This window comes from Neomonachus schauinslandi, chromosome 11, assembly GCF_002201575.2.
Source record: "Neomonachus schauinslandi chromosome 11, ASM220157v2, whole genome shotgun sequence".
Lineage (NCBI taxonomy): Eukaryota > Metazoa > Chordata > Mammalia > Carnivora > Phocidae > Neomonachus > Neomonachus schauinslandi.
The window spans coordinates 86,521,709-86,545,596 of record NC_058413.1 but is presented as its reverse complement, the minus strand read 5'-3'; the positions used below and the strand labels follow the sequence as shown (position 1 = coordinate 86,545,596).

Here is a 23,888-nt window from a genome sequence, read left to right as displayed (position 1 = left end):
CATTTAATGCAATCCCTATCAAAATACCACCAGCATTTTTCACAGAGCTAGAACAAACAATCCTAAAATTTACATGGAACCACAAAAGACCCTGAATAGCCAAAGCAATCTTGAAAAAGAAAAAGCTGGAGGCATCACGATTCTGGATTTCAAGCTATATTACAAGCTAGGGTCATCAAGACATATTGGTACTGGCACAAAAACAGACACATAGACCAATGGAACAGTATAGAGAACTCAGAAATGGACCCACAACTATATGTCAACTAATCTTCAACAAAGCAGATAAGAATATCCAATGGAAAAAAGACAGTTGCTTCAACAAATGGTATTGGGAAAACTGGACAGCTACATACAATAGAATGAAACTGGACCACTTTCTTATACCATACACAAAAATAAATTCAAAATCCATGAAAGGCCTCAATGTGAGACAGGAAACCATCAAAATCCTAGAGAAGAACACAGACAGAAACTTCTTTGACCCCTGCCGTAGCAATTTCTTATTAGACGTGTCACTGAGGGCAAGGGAAACAAAAGCAAAGATGAACTACTGGGACTTCATCAAGATAAAAAGCTTTTGCACAGCAAAGGAAACAATCAACACAACTAAAAGGCAGCCTACAGAATGGGAGAAGATATTTGCAAATGATGTATCTGATAAAGGGTTAGTATCCAAAATCTATAAGGAGCTTATCAAACTCAACACCCCCCCCAAAAAATGATAATAATCCACTTAAGAAATGGGCAAAAGACATGACTAGACACTTTCCCAAAGAAGACATCCAAATGTCTAACAGACAAATGAAAAGATGTTCAACATCACTCATCATCAGGGAAATACAAATCAAAACCAGGATGAGATTCCACCTCACACAGGTCAGAACGGCTAAAATTAACAGCACAAGAAACAACAGGTGTTGGTAAGGATGCAGAGAAAGGGGGAACCTCTTGCACTGCTGGTGGGAATGCAAACTGGTGCAGTCACTCTGGAGAACAGTTTGGAGGTTCCTCAAAAAGTTAAAAATATAACTACCCCAATATGCAGCAATTGCACTACTTTGGGTATTTACCCAAAGGATTACAAAAATATAGATTCAAATGCACCCCGATGTTTATAGCAGCATTATCAACAATAGCCAAACTATGGAGAGAGCCCCAATGTCCACTGACTGATGAATGGATGAAGATGTGGTGTGTGTGTGTATGTGTGTGTATATATATATATATAATGGAATATTACTCAGCCATCAAAAAATGAAACCTTGCCATCTGCCACAACGTGGATGGAGCTAGAGTATATTATGCTAAGTGAAATAAGTCAGAGAATGGCAAATACCATATGATCTCACTCATATATGGAATTTAACACAGAAAACAGATGAACATATGGGAAGGGAGAAAAGAAAAAAAGGAGAGAGAGAAAAAAGCCATAAGAGACCCTTAAAGATAGAGAATAAACTAGAAGTTGATGGAGGAAGGTGGGTGACAGATGGGTTAGATGGGTGATGGGTATTTAAAGAGGGTACTTGTTATGATGAGCACTGGGTGTTGTATGTAAGTGATGAATCACTGAATTCTACTCCTGAAACCAATATTGTACTGTATGTTAACTAAAATGTAAATAAATAAAAAAAATAATAAAGTCTTTATAACTAAAAAATAGAACTTAAACTACATGTAGTTTAAAACAAGCAGGGCGCCTGGGTGGCTCAGTTGGTTAAGCGACTGCCTTCAGCTCGGGTCATGATCCCAGGGTCCTGGGATCGAGTCCCGCATCGGGCTCCCTGCTCTGTGGGGAGCCTGCTTCTCCCTCTCCCACTCCCCCTGCTTGTGTTCCCTCTCTTGCTGTGTCTCTCTCTGTCGAATAAATAAATAAAATCTTTAAAATAAATAAATAAATAAATAAAACAAGCAGCCCTGGGCGCCTGGGTGGCTCAGTTGGTTGAGCGACTGCCTTCGGCTCAGGTCATGATCCTGGAGTCCCGGGATCGAGTCCCGCATCGGGCTCCCTGCTCGGCAGGGAGTCTGCTTCTCCCTCTGACCCTCCCCCATCTCATGCTCTCTATCTCATTCTCTCTCTCAAATAAATAAATAAAATCTTTAAAAAAAAAAAAAACAAACAAGCAGCCCTTTCTAAAAATTGCTTCTCTTATCTTTTTTGGGGGGGGGGCGTTTCAATTATTCTAAACAAAACATAATATAACACTTATACACCAAAACCTGCAGGATTTGTTCAAAGCACTATTTAGTGGAAAAATGTCCAAACTTCAATGCACTTTTTAAAACAGTGGCTGAAAATGAGTATCAACAATACCTACAGAATTTTATTTCTCTCAAGAGCATATATAAAATAATATTAATATCTGACAAAGTTGATTTATGATCATACTAGTTTTCCAACATCAAGCAAGTGCATACATACTGGTTATTCACAACTTTTTTCCAAGGAAAAAAAAAAGAAAGAACTAAACTTTGAATTCAAGAAACAAGAAAAGTGACAAAATAGTAAAGCCCCAAAAATGTGAAATAGTAAAAAGTATGCTCAGGAATTCATAGTAAAAGAGGAAGGAAGAGTGGGAGGGAGAAAAAGAAGAAAAGACGAATGGAGAAAGGCAGAGAGAAAGAAGGAAGCACGGAAAGAAAGGAGAGACAGGAGAAGGGAGGGAAGGTTTCCTAATAAGACCAACCTTCAAGAATATCTTGTGTACAATTTATACCCACAAATTTGAAAACCTACATAAAATGGACAATTTTCTAAGAAAATATAAATGATAAAAACTGGCCAAAGGAGACACAAAAGAACCGGTCTAGACCAATAATCAAATTATAAATTAAAATGGTAATTAAAGGTTAAGCCCTAGAATGGAAACCAGGCCAAAAAAGGTTTTAACGGGAAAATTCTACTAAACCTTCAAAAATTCCCATTTCTACAAACTTCCAAGGTATTTATTTTTAAAATCAAGTGCTCCAAACTCAGGCTAGTGGACAAGTACAATATATAGGTCAACATCACTAATGAATATAGACACAAAAATCATCAACTCTTAATGGAGTAAAAATGGAATTTATTTTTAAAATATTTAAGCCAGTAGATTGTGTCCCACGAATAAAAAGATATTTCAACAATCTACTTCTATGACCAGAGTAATTCTTTGTATTAACTTTTAAAGATAGCTTATTCTTGCTCTATAAAAGTAGACTCAAGTAAGGACATGACATGATACACCCTCTCTTGCCTTTGTTATTATATCCTTTCTCCCCTTTGCCTTGTCACATCCCCAGTTCATTTAAATCAAGCTCAGAGTTCATCCAGAACATATTAGCTAGAAGGAACCTCAGCTGTCATCTTTTTAGTATGAAGACAAGGGAAACAAGACTAACTGGCAATCTCCCTAGTGGTCAAGACAGTATGGTACGATGAGAACATACCAACAGCTGGCCACACCCATTCTATACCACATTAGAATAATTTCTCCTCAACAGGACAATGCCACCTTTCACCACAGGTTACAATTGAAGATATTGAACTGAGATTTCAACAGGAAAGTCAGATAATTTGGGTAAGGTCTGCTAAAAATGACTTGAAATAGGATTTGAACACATCTGTGCAATCTAAAGCATATGTCTTGCCAAACCACCAGAAAAAAATATACATGGGCTTGAGAATTATTTTAACAGGTACAAATTAAATCAGAAACAAAGGAATGTTGGAGGATGCTCAGTGCCTATTCTCTCAAAGGGTGGAACACATGATTTAAGAATTACTCTGTCCTTCAAAATGAGGGAGAAACTTTTGTAAAACATTCTATTTTACAAAAAACATGTATGAGAGGGCGCCTGGGTGGCTCAGTTGGTTAAGCGACTGCCTTCGGCTCAGGTCATGATCCTGGAGTCCCGGGATCGAGTCCCGCATCGGGCTCCCTGCTCGGCAGGGAGCCTGCTTCTGCCTCTGACCCTCCCCTCTCTCATGCTCTCTGTCTCATTCTCTCTCTCAAATAAATAAATAAAATCTTTGAAAAAAAAAAAAAAACATGTATGAGAAAAAAAATCACAACGCTTTGCTCTAAGCTATAAAAATGGAAGTCATTTTTCTATTACTAAAGCATTCTTTCAAAAATTATAGCTATTATCTTTTTCCTATAAGTTCTTCCAGTTATTTTAAACTTACATCTAAGTTTTTTTCTTACAGAAACAATATCTTGCTCTGTTCAAACTCTTTTATCAATATAGCAAAAGTATTGTTTCCACTTAAGTAAATATTCTACATGATTTTTAAGTAACTGCATAGGATTTCCCTGTATGAATAATCCATAATTTACATAACCCATTCCAACTTCTAAACATTTGTATTACTTCTTTTCTTTTATTTTTTTAAGTTTATTTATTTAAGTAATCTCTACTCTCAATGTGGGGCTTGAACTCACACCTCCAAAATCGAGACACGAGCTCTTCAAGAGTCACAACTGAGCCAGCCAGGCACCCCACATTTGTATTACTTCTAACTTTTTACTATAAATGATGATGTGATGAATACATAGTCTTTTGAGACTTGGCCTTTATTCATGATGCCCCAATCTCTACTAAGAGAATTTCTACTCTCCTTTAAAATATCAAACAACATCTCTGCATAGCATTTTCTGATGCTTCAAAACAGTTAATTTTGCCGTATTTGTTGAATATATATACATGTACAAATAAATGAAGACATGAAATTAACCGCAAGGTAGCATGTCTTGATTCTAATATATATAATTATCCTTTCATATTTTAGTCTCCCATTTTTTTTAAAGATTTTATTTATTTGACAGAGAGAGACACAGCGAGAGAGGGAACACAAGCAGGGGGGCGGAGAAGCAGGCTTCCCGCGGAGCAGGGAGCCCAATGCGGGGCTCAATCCCAGGACCCTGGGATCACAACCTGAGCCGAAGGGAGACGCTTAATGACTGAGCCACCAGGTGCCCCTTTAGTCTTCCATTTAAGTATAAACATCTCAAAAGAATAATGTTGTCCTACTTTTTTTTAATCCTTACAAAATACAGTATGCTGCCAAAACACTACCAATACACAATAAATGTTTGTTAAATAACTGACTCCCCAGCATATCTAACAAGAAACATCACAAAGATATATCTTCCATTGAAGAGCACTACTGAGCCCCTGCTACTGAAAGACTGTGCTGAGTTTTGCAGAAACAAAAAGTGAGACATATCCCCCCAAAGAGTTTATAATTTGGAATACCAAAAAATAAATAAAAATAAATCAAGTGGAAATCGTAAGTGATATATACAATTTGCATATATTGGCAAATTTCAAAAATAAACTTAGAAACAATTGTCAATATTTTAAATGCATATACCCTTGACCCAGCTAATCATCTAATATGATTTTATTTAATGCATATACTCACATCAATAAAATCTAGGATATCCATCAATAAGGAACTGATTAAATAAATTATGGTATAATAATAAAATGAAATACTACATAACTGAAAATAATGAGATAAATCCAAATTACTGAAATAAAAAATATATCCAAGATACACTTTCAAGTAGAAAAGCAACTTTCAAAGCAGTATTTATAGAGGCAACCCATCTATATTTTTAACAGTTATAGATAGCTGGATAGACACTTATAGCTAGAGCTGTATCAAGAGATACTGCTATATATTTTATAAAGAATTCTAGACAGACACATAATAATTAACGAGAGAGAGAGCATAAAGGGAATTTTAACTTGCATTTTTACATATCACCATTCATTTTATTTGATGTTTCATTTTATATATATATACTCATGATATAAAGAATATATTCTTATCATATAAGAGCAATATTTAAATGTTGAAAAGAACCAAAATATTTTAAAGGCATTTTTATTTTTTTTTAAGGTTTTATTTATTTATTTGACAGAGAGAGACACAGCAAGAGAGGGAACACAGCAGGGGGAGTGGGAGAGGGAGAAGCAGGTTTCCTGCTGAGCAGGGAGCCCGATGCAGGGCTCAATCCCAGGACCCTGGGATCATGACCTGAGCTGAGGGCAGACGTAATGACTGAGCCATCCAGGTGCCCCTAAAAAGGCATTTTTAAAGCAAATTTTATTTTTCAAACATAAATTCATTTGTCCATTCATTCAATAAATATTCATCAAATCACTTTTATGTATCAGGCACTATTCTAGATGCTGAGGTGGAAAAACAGAATAAATAATAAGATAATTAACATGCCAGACAGTGGTTTTATGGAGAAAAATAAATTATGGGAGAGAGATAAGGAACGTTGGTGACCAGGAGCTGCAATTTTCTGTAGAGAAAGTACACTCTCTCTGAGAAGATAACATTTCAGCAAGTATTCAAAGAGGGGAAGGTAGTAAGTTATGTGGCTATCCAGGGAGAAGAGCTTTCCAAGGAGAAGAAACAGAAAAGTCCAAAGGTCCTGAGAAGGGAGACTATATACTGGAGGAAGACCAACTGTGCCCCAAACACTATGTCTCAGGGAAGGAGAAGTAAAAGAAGAAAGAGATGAGGTCAAAGAGGTTAAGGGCAGATCTGGTAAATCCTTATAGGAAATGTTAAGAAATTTGACTTTTACTATGAAGAAGATGAGAAGTAACTGGAGGGTTTTGAAAAAGTGACATGATCTGACTTAAATTTAAAAGACTCATTCTTGCATTATGCCAAAAAAGGCTATTGAAATAATCCCCCTAAAATGACTATAGTAGATAGAAGAGAAACAGGTAAGTGTAGTCAGATTTCATTTATTTTAAATTTTATTTTATTTATTTTAAAGATGGAATTTATTTATTTTTTATTTATTTTAAATATAGAGCCAAGAATTTTGCTGACACACTGAATATGAGGTTAACAAAAAGAGAGAAGTCCAAGATGGCTCCAAGGTTCTGTCTGGTCTTAGGAACTTGAAAGACAGATTTTACTATTTACCAGCATGGACAAGACATGAACCAGGAAGAAATAGAAAACCTGAACAGACCTATAACCACTAAGGAAATTGAAGCAGTCATCAAAAATCTCCCAAAAAACAAAAGCCCAGGGCCAGATGGCTTCCCAGGGGAATTCTACCAAACATTTCAAGAAGAATTAATACCTATTCTTCTGAAACTGTTCCAAAAAATAGAAATGGAAGGAAAACTTCCAAACTCATTTTATGAGGCCAGCATTACCTTAATCCCAAAACCAGACAAAGACCCCATCAAAAAGGAGAATTACAGACCAATATCCCTGATAAACATGGATGCAAAAATTCTCACCAAAATACTAGCCAATAGGATCCAACAGTACATTAAAAGGATTATTCACCACGACCAAGTGGGATTTATCCCTGGGCTGCAAGGTTGGTTCAACATCTGCAAATCAATCAACGTGATACAATACATTAACAAAAGAAAGAACAAGAATCATATGATCCTCTCAATAGATGCAGAAAAAGCTTTTGACAAAGTACAGCATCCTTTCTTGATCAAAACTCTTCAGAGTATAGGCATAGAGGGTACATACCTCAATATCATAAAAGCCATCTATGAAAAACCTACAGCGAATATCATTCTCAATGGGGAAAAACTGAGAGCTTTCCCCCTAAGGTCAGGAACGCGGCAGGGATGTCCACTATCACCACTGCTATTCAACATAGTATTGGAAGTCCTAGCCACAGCAATCAGACAACAAAAAGAAATCAAAGGCATCCAAATTGGCAAAGAAGAAGTCAAACTCTCACTCTTTGCAGATGATATGATACTTTATGTGGAAAACCCCAAAGACTCCACCCCAAAACTGCTAGAACTCATACAGGAATTCAGTCAAGTGGCAGGATATAAAATCAATGCACAGAAGTCAGTGGCATTCCTATACACCAACAACAAGACAGAAGAAAGAGAAATGAAGGAGTCGATCCCATTTACAATTGCACCCAAAACCATAAGATACCTAGGAATAAATCTAACCAAAGAGACAAAGGATCTGTACTCAGAAAACTATAAAATACTCATGAAAGAAATTGAGGAAGACACACAGAAATGGAAAAACGTTCCACGCTCATGGATTGGAAGAACAAATATTGTGAAGATGTCAATGCTACCTAGAGCAATCTACACATTCAATGCAATCCCCATCAAATACCATCCACTTTTTTCAAAGAAATGGAACAAATAATCCTAAAATTTGTATGGAACCAGAAAAGACCCCGCATAGCCAGAGGAATGTTGAAAAAGAAAAGCAAAGCTGGCGGCATCACAATTCCAGACTTCCAGCTCTATTACAAAGCTGTCATCATCAAGACAGCATGGTACTGGCACAAAAACAGACGCATCAATCAATGGAAGAGAATAGAGAGCCCAGAAATGGACCCTCAACTCTATGGTCAACTAATCTTGGACAAAGCAGGAAAGAATGTCCAATGGAAAAAAGACAGTCTCTTCAACAAATGGTGCTGGGAAAATTGGATAGCCACATGCAGAAGAATGAAACTGGACCATTTCCTTACACCACACACAAAAATAGACTCCAAATGGTTGAAAGACCTCAGTGTGAGACAGAAGTCCATCAAAATCCTAAAGGAGAACACAGGCAGCAACCTCTTCGACCTCAGTCACAGCAACTTCTTCCTAGAAACATCGCCAAAGGCAAGGGAAGCAAGGGCAAAAATGAACTATTGGGACTTCATCAAGATAAAAAGCTTTTGCAAAGCAAAGGAAACAGTCAACAAAACCAAAAGACAACCGACAGAATGGGAGAAGATATTTGCAAATGACATATCAGATAAAGGGCTAGTATCCAAAATCTATAAAGAACTCATCAAACTCAACACCCAAAGAACAAAGAATCCAATCAAGAAATGGGCAGAAGACATGAACAGACATTTTTTCAAAGAAGACATCCAAATGGCCAACAGACACATGAAAAAGTGCTCAATATCGCTCGGCATCAGGGAAATCCAAATCAAAACCTCAATGAGATACCACCTCACACCAGTCAGAATGGCTAAAATCAACAAGTCAGGAAACGACAGATGTTGGCGGGGATGCGGAGAAAGGGGAACCCTCCTACACTGTTGGTGGGAATGCAAGCTGGTGCAGCCACTCTGGAAAACAGTATGGAGGTTCCTCAAAAAGTTGAAAATAGAGCTACCATATGATCCAGCAATTGCACTACTGGGTATTTACCCCAAAGATACAAATGTAGGGATCCGAAAGGGTACGTGCACCCCGATGTTTATAGCAGCAATGTCCACAATAGCCAAACTGTGGAAAGAGCCAAGATGTCCATCGACAGATGAATGGATAAAGAAGATGTGGTATATATATACAATGGAATATTATGCAGCCATCAAAAGGAATGAGATCTTGCCATTTGCAACGACGTGGATGGAACTGGAGGGTATTATGTTGAGCGAAATAAGTCAAACAGAGAAAGACATGTATCATATGACCTCACTGATATGAGGAATTCTTAATCGCAGGAAACAAACTGAGGGTTGCTGGAGTGGGGGGTGGGGTGGGAGGGATGCGGTGACTGGGTGATAGACACTGGGGAGGGTATGTGCTCTGGTAAGCGCTGTGAATTGTGCAAGACTGTTGAATCTCAGATCTGTACCTCTGAAACAGATAATGCAATATATATTAAGAAAAAAAAAAAAGAAGAAGGTAGCAGGAGGGGAAGAATGAAGGGGGGGGAAATCGGAGGGGTAGACGAACCATGGGAGATGATGGACTCTGAAAAACAAACTGAGGGTTCTAGAGGGGATGGGGGTGGGAGGATGGGTTAGCCTGGTGATGGGTATTGAGGAGGGCACATTCTGCATGGAGCACTGGGTGTTATGCACAAACAATGAATCATGGAACACTACATCTAAAACTAATGATGTAATGTATGGGGATTAACATAAGAATAAAAATTTTTTTTTAAAAAAAGGAAAAAATAAAAAATAAAAAATAAAAGGGAAAAAAAAAGAGATTATCAGACTTTTTATCAGGAACTCTGGAAGCCAGAAAGCAGTGGGCCAATGTATTCAAATTGCTAAAAGAATAAAAGTGTCAACCAAGGATACTACCTCCAGCAAAACTACCCTTCAAAAGTGAGAGGCAAACTAAGACATTCCCAGTTAAATAAAAGCTAAGGAAGATCGCCATCATTATACCGACTCCAGGAGGAATGCTAAAAGGAGTCCTGCAAGTTGAAATGAAAGGACACTTGACAGTAACTCGACCTCTGTAAAGGTAAACCTGTGGGCAATCATAAAAACCAGTATTACTGTAACAATGGTTTGTAACTCCAATTTTTTTCTACATGACTTAAGAGATTAATACTTCCTTTTAATTATAAGTATAAAAGCTAGTATTGGCAACTTCAGTTTATAACTACACGTTTTGTTTTCAACATAATTTAAGAGGCTGATACATTTAAAAGAATTATTAGTTTATGTTTTTAGACACACAATACATAAAGATGTAATTGTAAGACATTTATAACTGAAAGGGATGGGGACCAAGCTATAAGGGAGCATAGTTTTTGTATGTCATTGCAGTTAAACTAGTATAATTTTAAATTAGAGTATTATAACTTTAGGATGTTAAATGTAATCCCATGGTAACCACAAAGAAAACTATAGACTATATGCAAAAAGAAATGAGAAAGGAATTTAAACATTTCACTAAAAATAAATCAACTAAAAGCAAAAGACAGAAATGCAGAAAATGAAATATAAGAAATCTATAATAATACAGAAAAAAGATAGCAAAATGACAGAAGTAAGTCCTTCCTTTTCAGTAATTACTTTTTATATAATGGATTAAACTCTCCAACCTAAAGACAGAGATGATAGGGGCACCTGGGTGGCTCAGTTGGTTAATCATCTGACTCTTGGTTTCAGCTCAGGTCATGATTTCAGGGTCATGAGATTCAGCCCTGAGTCAAGCTTCATGCTCAGTGGGAGTCTGCAGGAGATTCGCTCCCTCTACCCCTCTCCCCATTAATAAATAAATCTTAAAAAAAAAACGACAGAGATTGCAGCCAATCAATCTTGAGAAAGATAACATAGCTGAAGGCATCACAAGCCCACATTTTAAGATATACGACAAAGCTGTGGTAATCAAAACAGTCTGGTACTGGCACAAAAACAACTACAAATGGACAACCAGAAATAAACCTGTCTGGACCACTTTCTTATACCATATACAAAAATAAACTCTGAAGAGTTATTTAAATAAATATATATATATAAATGGATATATATAATATATATAATAATATATAAAAATATATATATAGATATATATTATATATAATAATATATAAACAATGGATTAAAGACCTAAATGTGAGACCTGAAATTATAAAACTAGAAGAAAATATGGGCATTAATTTTTTTTTTTTAAAGATTTTATTTATTTATTTGAGAGAGAGAGAGAGCACAAGAGGGGGGAGCGGGAGAGGGAGAAGCAGACTCCCTGCCGAGCAGGTAGCCCGATGCGGGACTCGATCCGGGGACTCCAGGATCATGACCTGAGCCGAAGGCAGTCGCTTAACCAACTGAGCCACCCAGGCGCCCCGGCATTAATTTTTTTGACACAGATCTTAGCAACATTTTTCTAGATGTCTCCTCAGGCAAGGGAAACAAAAGCAAAAACAAACTATTGAGACAACACCAAAATAAAAAGCTTTTGTGCAGTGAAGGAAACAATTAATAAAACAAAAAGGCTACCTACTGAGTGGGGAAAGATACGTGCAAATGATACATGTAATAAAGGATTAATACCCAAAATATATAAAGAATTTATACAACTCAACACTAAAAAAACAAATAATCAATTCCAAAATGGGCAGAGGACCCGAATGACATTTTTCCAAAAAAGACATACAGACAGCAAACAGACACATGGAAAGATACTCAACATCACTAATCACCAGGGAAATGCAAATCAAAACCACAATGATATATCACTTTACACCTGTCAGAATGGCTAGAATCAAAAACCCAGGAAATAGGGGCACCTGGGTGGCACAGTCAGTAGAGGGTTGACTCTTGATTTCAGCTCAGGTCATGATTTCGGGGGCATGGGATCAAGCCCCAAGTCAGGCTGCACACTCAGCGTGCAGTCTGCTTGAGATTCTCTCTCCTTCTCCCTCTGCCCCTCACACTTTGGTGCTCTCTCTCTCAAATAAATAAATCAGGGGTGCTTGGATGGCTCAGTCGGTTAAGTATCTGCCTTCAGCTCAGGTCATGATCCCAAGGTCCTAGGATTGAATCCAGCGTTAGGCTCCCTGCTCAGTGGGGGGTCTGCTTCTCCCTTTCCCCCTCCCCCCTGCTCGTGCACTCTCTCTCTTTCACACACACGCTCTCTCTCTCTCAAATAAATTTTTAAAAAATAAAAAATCAAATATTCTTAAAAAAAACAAGAGATAACAATGGTTGGTGAGAATATGAAAAAAAAAAGAACACTTATACATTGTTGGTAGGAATGCAAACTGGTGCAGCCACCGTGGAAAACAGTACAGAGGCTCCTCAAAAAATTAAAAATAGAAATACCATATGATCCAGTAATTCTACTACTAGGTATTTACCCAAAGAAAACAAAAGTACAAATGAAAAAGATATATGTAACCCTATATTTACTGCAGGATTATTTATAATAGCCAAGATATGGAAGCAACCCAATTATCCACCAACAGATGAATTATATATATACACATACACATATATACACATACATATATACATACAATGGAATATAAGTCAACAATAAAAAGAAGAATGAAGTCTTGCCATTTGCAACAACATGGATGGACCTACAGCCTGGTACACTAAGTGAAATAAGTCAGACAGAGACAAATACCATATCATTTCACTTGTATGTGGAATCTAAAAAACAGAAAGAAATGAACAAACAGATTCTAAAATATAGAGAACAAACTGATGGTGCCCAGAGGGGAGAAGGTAGGTGGGGGGAATAGGTGAAATAGATAAAGGGGATTAAGAGGTACAAACTTTCAGTTATAAAATAAGTAAGTCATGAAAATGAGAAGTACAGCATTGGAAACATAGTCAATATTATAATAACACTGGGCTCCCTGCTCGGCAGGGAGCCTGCTTCTCCCTCTGACCCTCCCCCCTCTCATGTGCTCTCTCTCTCTCATTCTGTCTCAAATAAATAAATAAAATCTTTATAATAACACTGTTGGGTGACATAGGGTTACTACACTTACGGTGGTGAGCACTGAGTAATGTATAGAATTGTTTAATCAAAATGTTGTAAACCTGAAACTAACAACACTGCATGTTAATTATACTTCAATTAAAAAATGACAGAGATGACAGAATGAATTTAAAAAACATAATCTACCTATATGCCATCCAGAAAACTATCTTTAGATCAGGGCGCCTGGGTGGCTCAGTTGTTAAGCATCTACCTTTGGCTCAGGTCATGATCCCAGGGTCCTGTGATCGAGTCCCACATCGGACTCCCTGCTCCATGGGAAGCCTGCTTCTCTCTCTCCCACTCCCCCTGCTTGTGTTCCTGCTCTCACTATGTCTCTCTCTGTCAAATAAATAAATAAAATCTTTTAAAAAAAATAGAAAACTATCTTTAGATCAAAAGATACAAATAGGTTATAAAGAGAAGTCCTAAAACTCAATAAAAAAATTTAAAAATTCAAAAATAGGTAAAGGATTTGAATAGACATTTCTCCAAAGAAGATACAAAAATGGACAATGAACACATGAAAAAATGTTCAACATCACTAATCATGAGGGAAATGAAAATTTCAATTTACTCATCAGTATGGGAAAATGTTCAAAGATCTCAAATATATGGTCACCCAGAACTTCATCTCCTATAAGTGTTTGATTGTAAGTATCCAATGGTGATATTTTGTGTATCTCTATTGCCCCATCATGCCATGGACTATCCATCCTCTCTTTACTATTGGAAACAGAGTCATTAGTGTCTTTAAAGCTAATCAGATTGGGGAAACCAGGAATAAAGGGTGGGAATTGGAATGAGACCTCTCAATATGACTCATAGTGACTTACTAGCAAAATTTGTGCTTCCTGTCCCCACAACTGTATGCTCTACTACCCTAGACGTCTTAGTTCCAAAGGGAGGAATGCTTCCACCAGAAGACAAAATAACAATTCCATTGACCTGGAAGTAACCCTGCCACCCAGGCACTTTGGGCTCCTTATGACTCTAAATCAATAGGCAAAGGTGTGAGTTTTGGCGTTAGCTGGGATGACTGATCCTGACTACTCAGGGGAAATTGGACAGCTGCTCTAAAATAGAGGTTAAAGAAGAACACATCTGGAATACTGGAGCTCCCTTAGGACATCCCTTGCTATCACTGCCCTGCCACTGAACACAATGGGAGATTACCAGAACCCAATTCAGGCAGGGCTATTAATAGCCAGACCTGGAATTAAGGTAGGGATCGTCCCACCAGGTAAAGAACCAAAACCAACTGAGATTCTTGCTCAGGACAAAGGGAATATAGAATGAGAAGCAGAAGAAGGCAGTTATAACACCAGCTACAGCCACATGACCACTTACACAAGCCAAGACTATAACTGCCATGAGTATTACCTTCTTATTTTGCTCTGAATGTGTGTGTGTGTGTGTGTGTCATAGTAAACATCTTTGTTTTCTTCTCTCTTACCACCTTATGTAAGATTTATATCATGGTACTTTTTGTTTTCTTCTCTCTTATCACCTTATTTATTGTAAGATTTATATCATGGTACTTAGGTATTTTTAACTTTACATTATAGTATTAAGTTATAGGATATCAAGAAGAGTAAATTATGCAAAAACTTTGTATCCTCTTCTGGTAAAATGCTTATAATGTTTTTGGTTGTGAAAAATAGTTGATCATGATGTTAGGTGTAAGCATGACCTTCTTATTTATTAGTTTAGTTTAAGGAATGCCAAGTTGGCAGAGTGGACTATGATTATTTATTTTATACATTAACTTCTGGTCAAACATTATTCCAAATAATTCTGTGAAGTTATTTTTTTAGATGAGATTAACATTTAAGTCAGTAGACTGAGTAAAGCAGATTGTCCTCCATGATGTGGGTGGGCCTCATCCAATCAGCTGAAAGTCTTTAACAGAAAAAAAAAACTAACCTCCCTTGAAGAGCACTCTCTACCAGCAGACTGCCCTTGGACTCAAACTGCAACATCAACCCTTCCCTTGCTTTTCAGCCTATTCTAGAGATTTTGAACTTAACCACATCTCGAATCACATGAACTAATTCCTTAAAATAAATCTCTCTCTCTCCCTCTCTCTACACATACACACACACACAGACCCCACATGCATACACACACACACACACACATAAATTGGTTCTGTATCACCGGAGAACTCTAATATAGTCATATTTTTAAATAATAATAAAATAGACTCCTTTCTTTTTTTTTAAGATTTTATTTATTTAGGGGCGCCTGGGTGGCTCAGATGGTTGAGCATCTGCCTTCAGCTCGGGTCATGATCGCTAGGTCCTGGGATTGAGCCCCACTTCTCCCTCTCCCTCTGCCTCTCCCCTTGCTTGTGTGCTATCTCTATTTATTTATTTGACAGAGAGAAAGCACAAGCAGGGGGAGTGGGAGGGAGAAGCAGGCTCCCCACATGTGGATCTGCTATAACCCTGAAATTCTTTTTTTTTTTTAAGATTTTATTTATTTGCGAGAGAGAGAATGAGAGACAGAGAGCATGAGAGGGAGGAGGGTCAGAGGGAGAAGCAGACTCCCTGCCGAGCAGGGAGCCCGATGCGGGACTCGATCCCGGGACTCCGGGATCATGACCTGAGCCGAAGGCAGTCGCTTAACCAACTGAGCCACCCAGGCGCCCCATAACCCTGAAATTCTATTCCTAGGTATATACCATGAGAAACTCCTGCATATATGCACCAGGTTATGGGTACAATAATGTTCACAAAGGGCCAAAACTGACCACCCCTATTTCAAACAAACAAAAAAGAACAGCTAAATTACTTGTGTCATATGCATGCTATAGATTAATATACAGTAACAAACTGAACCAACTATAACTACAGACATCTACAGGGATCAATTTCACAATGTTAAATGAAAGAAGAAAGAATACACTCAATAATGAAGCCTACCAAGGTTCGATATTTCAACCTATCCCCAGTGCCCCTGATCCTTCTTATCACGATCTACCTTTTTACCATAGCTCTTATCTTCTTGGCCATCCTCTGTGCTCTTTAAGAATGTGTTTTCAGTTTTGGTTGTGATTATTGCTCACTAATACAGCCAAAGCACCTACAACAGTGCCTGGTATAGAGTGCTTGCTCAATAAGTATTTGCTGAATGGACTAGAATAATTCCAATTATTTAAGTTCAAGAACAGGCAAACTAAACACCATATGGATTAGAGATATAGATAGTAAAACTATAAAAAATTATAATGAATATTATAAAAGTCATGGTATAAGTAATCTTTAGGGTAGAGAAGGCAAATGCAACAGAGTAAGGACACCCAGGAAATTTCTCTCTTAGCCTGGGCTTTAAAATGTACACACATATATATATATATATATATATATATATATATATATATATATATATACACCCATGCATATGTTTATAAACATATATATATTTATACACGCACTATACCTCACAATAAGAAAAATTATTGAAAAAAACCTCCATTAGTACATCTCCCCTGCACCATCCCACTTCACTCCTACTCTGATTTAACCATCATTACTCTGATGTAAGAGTCAGGGAATAACTAGAATCCTTCATGCTAGAAAACAATGGCAAACTTTGTCTAGGAATCTAACAGAAATGCTGAGATTTATACTGATCCTATTATACTATTTCCACTTGAAAGGAGTCATCAGGTATCAAGTATTAGTCAACAGAAGAAAATAAAAGTTTTTAAATCCACCACCAAGACATCAATAGAAAAAACTACTTCTAAGTGTTACCTCTCAGGTACGTAGATTTAAAAAAAGATAGAAAAGAATAGAGATATAGATATATCTTAATTCAGTATGTAGGAAATATTTCAAATATACCTGTATGCTGCCAAACTCAACGTTCTCATAATGGAAATGTGCACATTCAGCCATCTTCGGAAAGTGACCTTTAGTGAAGGGTAACCTGAAGTACATGAAATAACTAAGTGAGATGCAAGATACTGGAATACTCAAAATTACTAAGCCTAAGGAAAAAATAAAATGGGTTGGAGAGCTCATGCAAGCAAAACTATTTAATAAGCACATGCGCATGAGCACACATATATCCACACAAACCTTTCCAGAAATACAGTGAATCAAACAAAAATTACATTTAGTGCACAGATCAAAACCAAAAAAAAAAAAATTAAAAAGCATGACTACACTTTCCTATCCTTGACCTAAGGCAAGGCCCATAGAAAATCTACGATTTCAGTGAATGTTATGAAAACTGTGAAGAGCCAACTTCTAATCAGAAGCAGCATTCCCAACAAAATATAAAACCAGATTTTACCTGTGAATGTTGTCGCAGCCCATCAGTCCTGGATTAGTGGGTCTGGATGCAGAATGAATATTTTTATCTTTGTCTTTTCTCTATGTACAATGAAAACATAGCTGCCCAGCCCTCTACCAGGTGAAAAGATGGTTTTTCTGTTTTTGTTTTTTAATACCAGCTTAATGGGATGGTGGGGGTATTCGGGCTTCAGTGAGAAATTATGGAATGTTTTCTCTGTTGAAAACTGAAATAGGATGATACCTTCAGATATTTTATGTAAGAGTCAACTACTAGCATCCAACAGGCTTTCTCAAAGGCAGAGCTGAGATATAGCAATCTCATAATTCAAACAAAAAAGTTGATTTTTCTAAATGAATGAGAGCATGTAATAAGGGCACCAAGACAGACACACTTGGATTGTTCCTGCTGAACAAATGCGATCTAACAGCCAATGACATAAAGTTGTTGCAAGAACAAAATTAAAGTATATTTTTAGACAAGTAGATAATCTCCAAATCTATTCCACTAATTGCTAAGTCATAATTTAGGCTTACAGTATAATTTAATGTATGGAGAGTAAGAGCATATTTAGTAAGAAATCTAAAGAAAAGTTTTAAGAACTAAAAAACTGACTCCCATTTATAAAAACTCATTTAAAACCCACTGTAAAATTATACTTACTTTTTCACATGTTTAACCTTCATACTGGCTGTACCGCCACATGTCTTAAGACTAAGATCTCCAGGAATCTCTGGAACATCGGCTCCTCTTGCCTTAAAAAATAATAATAAAAACAAAAGATTTAGGACTATTCCCTTAGTATAAATAGGTTTTAAAAAGCAGATTATAATTTTAATGGTTATGCTGACTGAACCAACAGCAATACATACTAATAATCTTTTCTTAAAACTATAACTTACTTGAGTCTTGATTACTAAGAATAAGGAAAAACTATTCACCTAATTCAAATAGTTTACTGCATAAGAAAAAATTTTCTGTAAAATATGAATTATTATACTCTTATAATCAGGTTTCAAAATCAGCTATTATATTATCTGCCTCAACACAAGCTAAAATCTTCCCCAGGGAATTGGAAAAAAATAACATTGGTTACAGAATTAATAAAAGCGAAAATGGCAATAGAACATAATTAGAAGATCACAACATGCATTTCTCACACCAAAAGATAGGTGACATCTATATTATACTTCCAGCTTACTCTTTTGTCTGCCACAGTTTTCAGACAGGATTTTTTAATTCTAGTGACACATTTCAGCTGCATGATTTTAAAAACAAACTGAGGGATGAGAAGGGTCTTCATATTCTGGGCAAAATAAACAGCAAATCCTAATATCTATCATAAACAAATTTACAATATATTATCTATGATTTGTAACAGAAAAACTGAGTTATTATAGCCAATGCCACAGGATGCAATAAGGAAGAATAACATGGGATGAGTAGTTAAAATGACTTAAGAGGAGATTCGCAAAGAAGATGTATATATAACAGAATCCTATTCAGCCATAAAAAGGAATGAAATCCTGCCACTGGCAATAACATGGATGGACCTTGAAAGCATTATGTTAAGTGAAATAAGTCAGAAAGAGAAAGACAAATACCAAATGATCTCACTTATATGTAAAATCTAAAAAACAAAAGAAACCCCAAAAACAAAAAAACAAAAACCAAACTCATTGATACAGAGAACAGATTGGCTTTTTGGGGTACAGGGGGAAGGGCTAACTCTAACTCTAGACTCTAAAAATGTGGTGAAACTGATCATGTAAATGACATCTTAGGTTGATAATATCCTAGATGAATACTGTGTACTTTAAAAATTATGAGTTAACAATATATTTTTAAGGACAAAATGAAAATATTTTCCCCTAGTCATTCATTCAACTGAAAAGACTTCCTCACACAGTATTTTGCAACAACCTAAATCATCTTATTTTGCTAAAATAACGTGTAACAATATTCTTTCATCTTTTATGAAGTTTGTGCACCAAAATTTACCTGACATAAAGAGGTTTGCTGTGCTTAAATTCTTATTAAAATTTCTAATAAAGTGGGTTTTCACTATTTATTCTGTAAATTATTCATAAATTAACTTAAAAAGGGTAACTGGACATAAACACAGCAGAAGAAAAGATCAGTGAATTTAAAGAAGTAGCAAGGAAACAATGGACAAAAAATTGTTTGGTTTTTAGTTTTTGTGTGTGAAAGAAAAAGACCATAAAAAAAAGTCTCAGTGACATATGCAACAATATAAAGCCATTTAATACACATGTAACTGGAAAAAAAACAAAACCATACATGTAACTGAAGGTGAAAAAAGGAGAGGAAAATGACCTCTCTGGGGATGGCAGGAGGGGGATTAAGAAGGAGAAGAGGAATAGAAAAAACATTTGAAAAAAATAGATTAAAAATTTACAAATTTTATGATGATTATAAACACACTGATCCAGAAAACTTCATAAATCCAAAGTCTGATAAACACTTAGGAAATCACACAGGGCCTATCATAATCAAATGGCTGAAAAAAAAGCACTGATAAAGAGAAAATCTTAATAGCTGCCAAAGGGAAAAAAAAAGAATATATATTACATTCACAGGAATAAACAGAATAAAAGCAGAAAATTTGGACTAAGCACTTTCAATTGCTTTTTTAAATACATGTCAACACAGAATTCTACATCCAGCAAAATTTATTTCAAAAAAAGAATGTGAAGTTTCCAGCCTCTTCCACTATTTACAATAAAAACTCTAAAGATAACAAAATGAAACAAAATATGAACATGCAACTACTTGAGAGCTCTAGAAAATTTAATGAGGCAGGTAGATTTGGAAGCACAGTCAAAACCTGAAGAGTGATTAATACAGTGGCAGTGTGCTTCTGGTTTTCCCCCACTCTGTTACTTCCTGGATTGACCCAAGAACAGGCTGAATCAGGATGTAAGTAACAGGTAGGGTCAGCAAAACTCTTAGGGAAGTCCAACTTTCTGGCCAAAGGACTTGAAAACTGCCCCTTGAATGTGGGGAAAAGAGCCAAGAGATTTTTTTTTTCCCTCTTTGATCTCTTCCAACATGGCCCAAGAACAGACCGGACACCATTTCAGCTGTAGCATGGGCATGTAAGATCCTGAGTGAAAACCCTTCTTCTGAATAGAGAAACAATTAAAAAAGGACCCTGTTATATAAAGATTGTAGAGATAATCCTTCTTATTTTTTTATTTTTTCTCTCACTACTTAGACCTAACAGTAGCCCAGTCAGGAAAAAATATGTGCAATACCAGAGGCTAAAACTCTTGGACAACTCCACCCTTCCAGTCAGAGAAATCAGGAAAAGTATCCTTTGAGAGCAGTGTGTACAAAATCCCTAACAAAGATAAGAGTATAGCAAAGGCTGTAAAACTGAACTGATGCTAAAGCCACCATCTAAGGAAGTCCAGAAAGAAAGTTCAATCTGAACCCAACCAGGCTGATGCCTGATAAGACAAAAAAAAGTCAATATTCTCTAGAGGATGTTAGTGGAGTCAGTCTCACAACACAATATTCAAAATGTCCATGATGTAATCCAAAATTACTAGATACACCAAAACCAGTAAAATATGAGCAATTCCCAAAGGAAAAGACAATCAAGAAATGCCAAATGTGAAATGAAACAGATGCTGGACTTATCAAAGACCTTAAAACGGCTATATAGAATAAACACACTGCATTAGATATTGAAACTAATGGAAAGACAAAAATTCCTTGATGAAAAATGTAAACCATACAAAAAGATCAAATAAAAATTTCAAAACTGAAAAATGTAGTATCTGAAATAAAAACTACTGACTTGGCTCAATAGCAGAATGGAAATGATAGAGGAAAAGAGTCAGTGAACCTAACAGACAAAAAGAAACTATGCAATATGAAGAGCATATATTTAAAATGTTTTAAAAGATTGAAAAATATGAACAGACCCATAGATACCCAACAAGAAGAAACACTGTCACAGGAAAAAAAACCTATTTGAAATAACTCTAATTCATGAAAATATAACAAATATGTTAAAAGATACATGTTAAAGATTCAAGATCAGCAAAAATAAAACAATAAAATCAAAGAAAACCACAAAACAACACATCATAATCAAGCTGTTTACAACCAATATAAAAGAAGTATCCTGAGAGCTGTCAGAGAAAAAAAGGCATATTATATAGAAAATAATAAGAATTGAAATGACTGGATTTCTCATTAGAAACCAAGAAGACCAAAAGACAGTGGAACGACATTTATAAAATGTTGAAAGAACTCTCAACACAAAAAACTACATCAAGTGAAAATATCCTTCAGAAATGACATAAAAATAAGGTCATAGTCAGATTTTTAAAAATTAAGAGACTCTGTTACCAGTAGATGGGCTCTAAAAGAAATGCTAAAAAAAAAAAAGCTCTTCCTGTAGAAGGAAATGGTATCAAAGTAAAACATGGGTCTTCTAGCACAAAGGAAGAGCAACAGAAATAATAAATGATTAGGTAAATGTAATAGATCGCTAATCTCCTCTTAAGTTCTTTAAAATACATGTGCCAGGTGAAAGCAAAAATTATAACACTGATCAATGAATGTAGATGTAATGCTTATAAAAACAGTATTAAAGGAGAAAGATAAAGGAACCTACTTGGTGGTAAGGCTTCTATATTCTGCTTGAAGTGTAAAACAGTAAATTTAAGTAGAATATAAAAAGTTGAAAAAATGAGACCAACAATAGATTAAAAAAAAAGAAAACACCATGATGAGGTAGATCCCAGGAATGCAAGAGAACCACCTGGAAAGAAACTCAATGTTTTGGGTTTGAATTTATTTCAGGAATACAAGAATGGCTTAATAACAGAAAATCTATTATTATAATTACTTCAAATGGCAGTAATGCAAAGTAATAGATCTCAAATAGGATATATCCTCCTAGAGATAAAGGGAAACAACATATTTTCAGTAATATTTGCATTATTCTTTTGAAACTATTAAAAGTAGAAGATGAAAGCGAATAAGTAATTGCTAATGTCATTAAAAATCTAAGTCATTAAAAACTTAGGTGAATTCAGCATAAGAGATACAAATATAAATCAAGGAAATTAAGTAGAAGCCCTTACCATTTTCCCCTTTTTTGGTGGTGGGGGGTTCTGACTAAGGCTGCTAGAATGATCGAACAGGCAAATGCAGAAGGTACACCAGAACTTAACTACAGCCAGCATGTAGCTGAGTCTTCTGTGATATACCCATGGATAGAATTTTAAAATGGTAACTCAGTATTAATACGGTTAGACCAATTTGGAGCTGGTTTAAAACTCAAATATTGTTAAATGTCAATTATATGGCAAATCACTATGAGACAGGAAGAAGGCAGCAGATCACAGGGCTTTTTTTTATTCCTAAATTTCTCAAGATTTTTATAAAAGATAAATGAAAACATATGACATATTCATCAAATTTATAGACAGAAGAAACCTAGAAGGGATACTAACACTCTGAGTGACAGAAGTTGAAGAGATTTTATTTTAACACGCTGCAAAGACAAACTCAAATTACTATAAAGTTCATCAAGAACAAAAATTTAAAGCCCTGAAATTATTTTCAAAACTCAATTTCATAAGTATGACTGGGGGGGGGTGTGAATGCTCTTGTCTGTTTGACAAGAATTCATGTAACAAGATCTAAGGACTGTACTTGACCACAAGCTAACTATAAGCCACAGTGTATCTTCACTGGTAAAAAGCTAACACAGCCTGAAAAAATGTGGCATCCATAACAAGGACAGTCAGTACTTGTTTCTCCATAATCTGAACCAGTTAAACCACATAAGGGAACATTTCATCCATTTTAGGAAAACATTATTTGATAATGAAAACATACAAAAATAGGAACTGGCAATGCTTTATCCTCTGCTTTACTTCTCCATAACCCAGAAAAATATTCCACCATTCCTGCCACTGGTACAGATCTTCAAAGAATCTTCCAAATGGCTATTACCCTGATCTCAAATCCAAGTAAAGCTCTCCCATGACTGGGTTGTAACTGAAGTGATTTAACAGTAGTGTAACACACGGTGTTCTGATATAGAACCATAAAGCTAGCTACTTCTAAAGTCAGCCCCAACACAACGTTGTTGAATCTATGTGTGTGACTATCTTCTCCCCTTTTGTTGAATCTATGTGTGTGACTATCTTCTCCCGAAGTCTATAAAGACCATCTTAACAGATACCAGCAGAATGCTAACAGGTATTACAGATTTTTAACTAAGGAAAAAAATAGGGTATGAAAAGGTATTTAACATACAATCAGAGCATTGAAAGAAATCTCATTCAGCCATTCCACAGCAGAGGAAACTGAAACCAATAAAGAAGAAA

The 23,888-nt window shown here is 36.0% G+C and overlaps 1 protein-coding gene across 2 annotated transcripts in view; it reads right to left on the bottom strand.

Moving 5' to 3' along the window:
• The window catches only part of ARHGAP32 (Rho GTPase activating protein 32), a 217,963-nt gene that overhangs the window by 162,148 nt on the left and 31,927 nt on the right, over nucleotides 1-23,888 (bottom strand). Inside the window, exons 3-5 of one of the 2 annotated variants that reach the window (XM_044919193.1) lie at nucleotides 18,175-18,266; nucleotides 17,512-17,553; nucleotides 17,058-17,142 (exon numbers count right to left, since the gene is read on the bottom strand). In XM_044919193.1, coding sequence (XP_044775128.1) covers nucleotides 17,058-17,142; nucleotides 17,512-17,553; nucleotides 18,175-18,266 — 219 coding nt within the window. The remainder of the gene's footprint in view (nucleotides 1-17,057; nucleotides 17,143-17,511; nucleotides 17,554-18,174; nucleotides 18,267-23,888) is intronic. The other variant, XM_044919194.1, reaches the window with a different exon arrangement.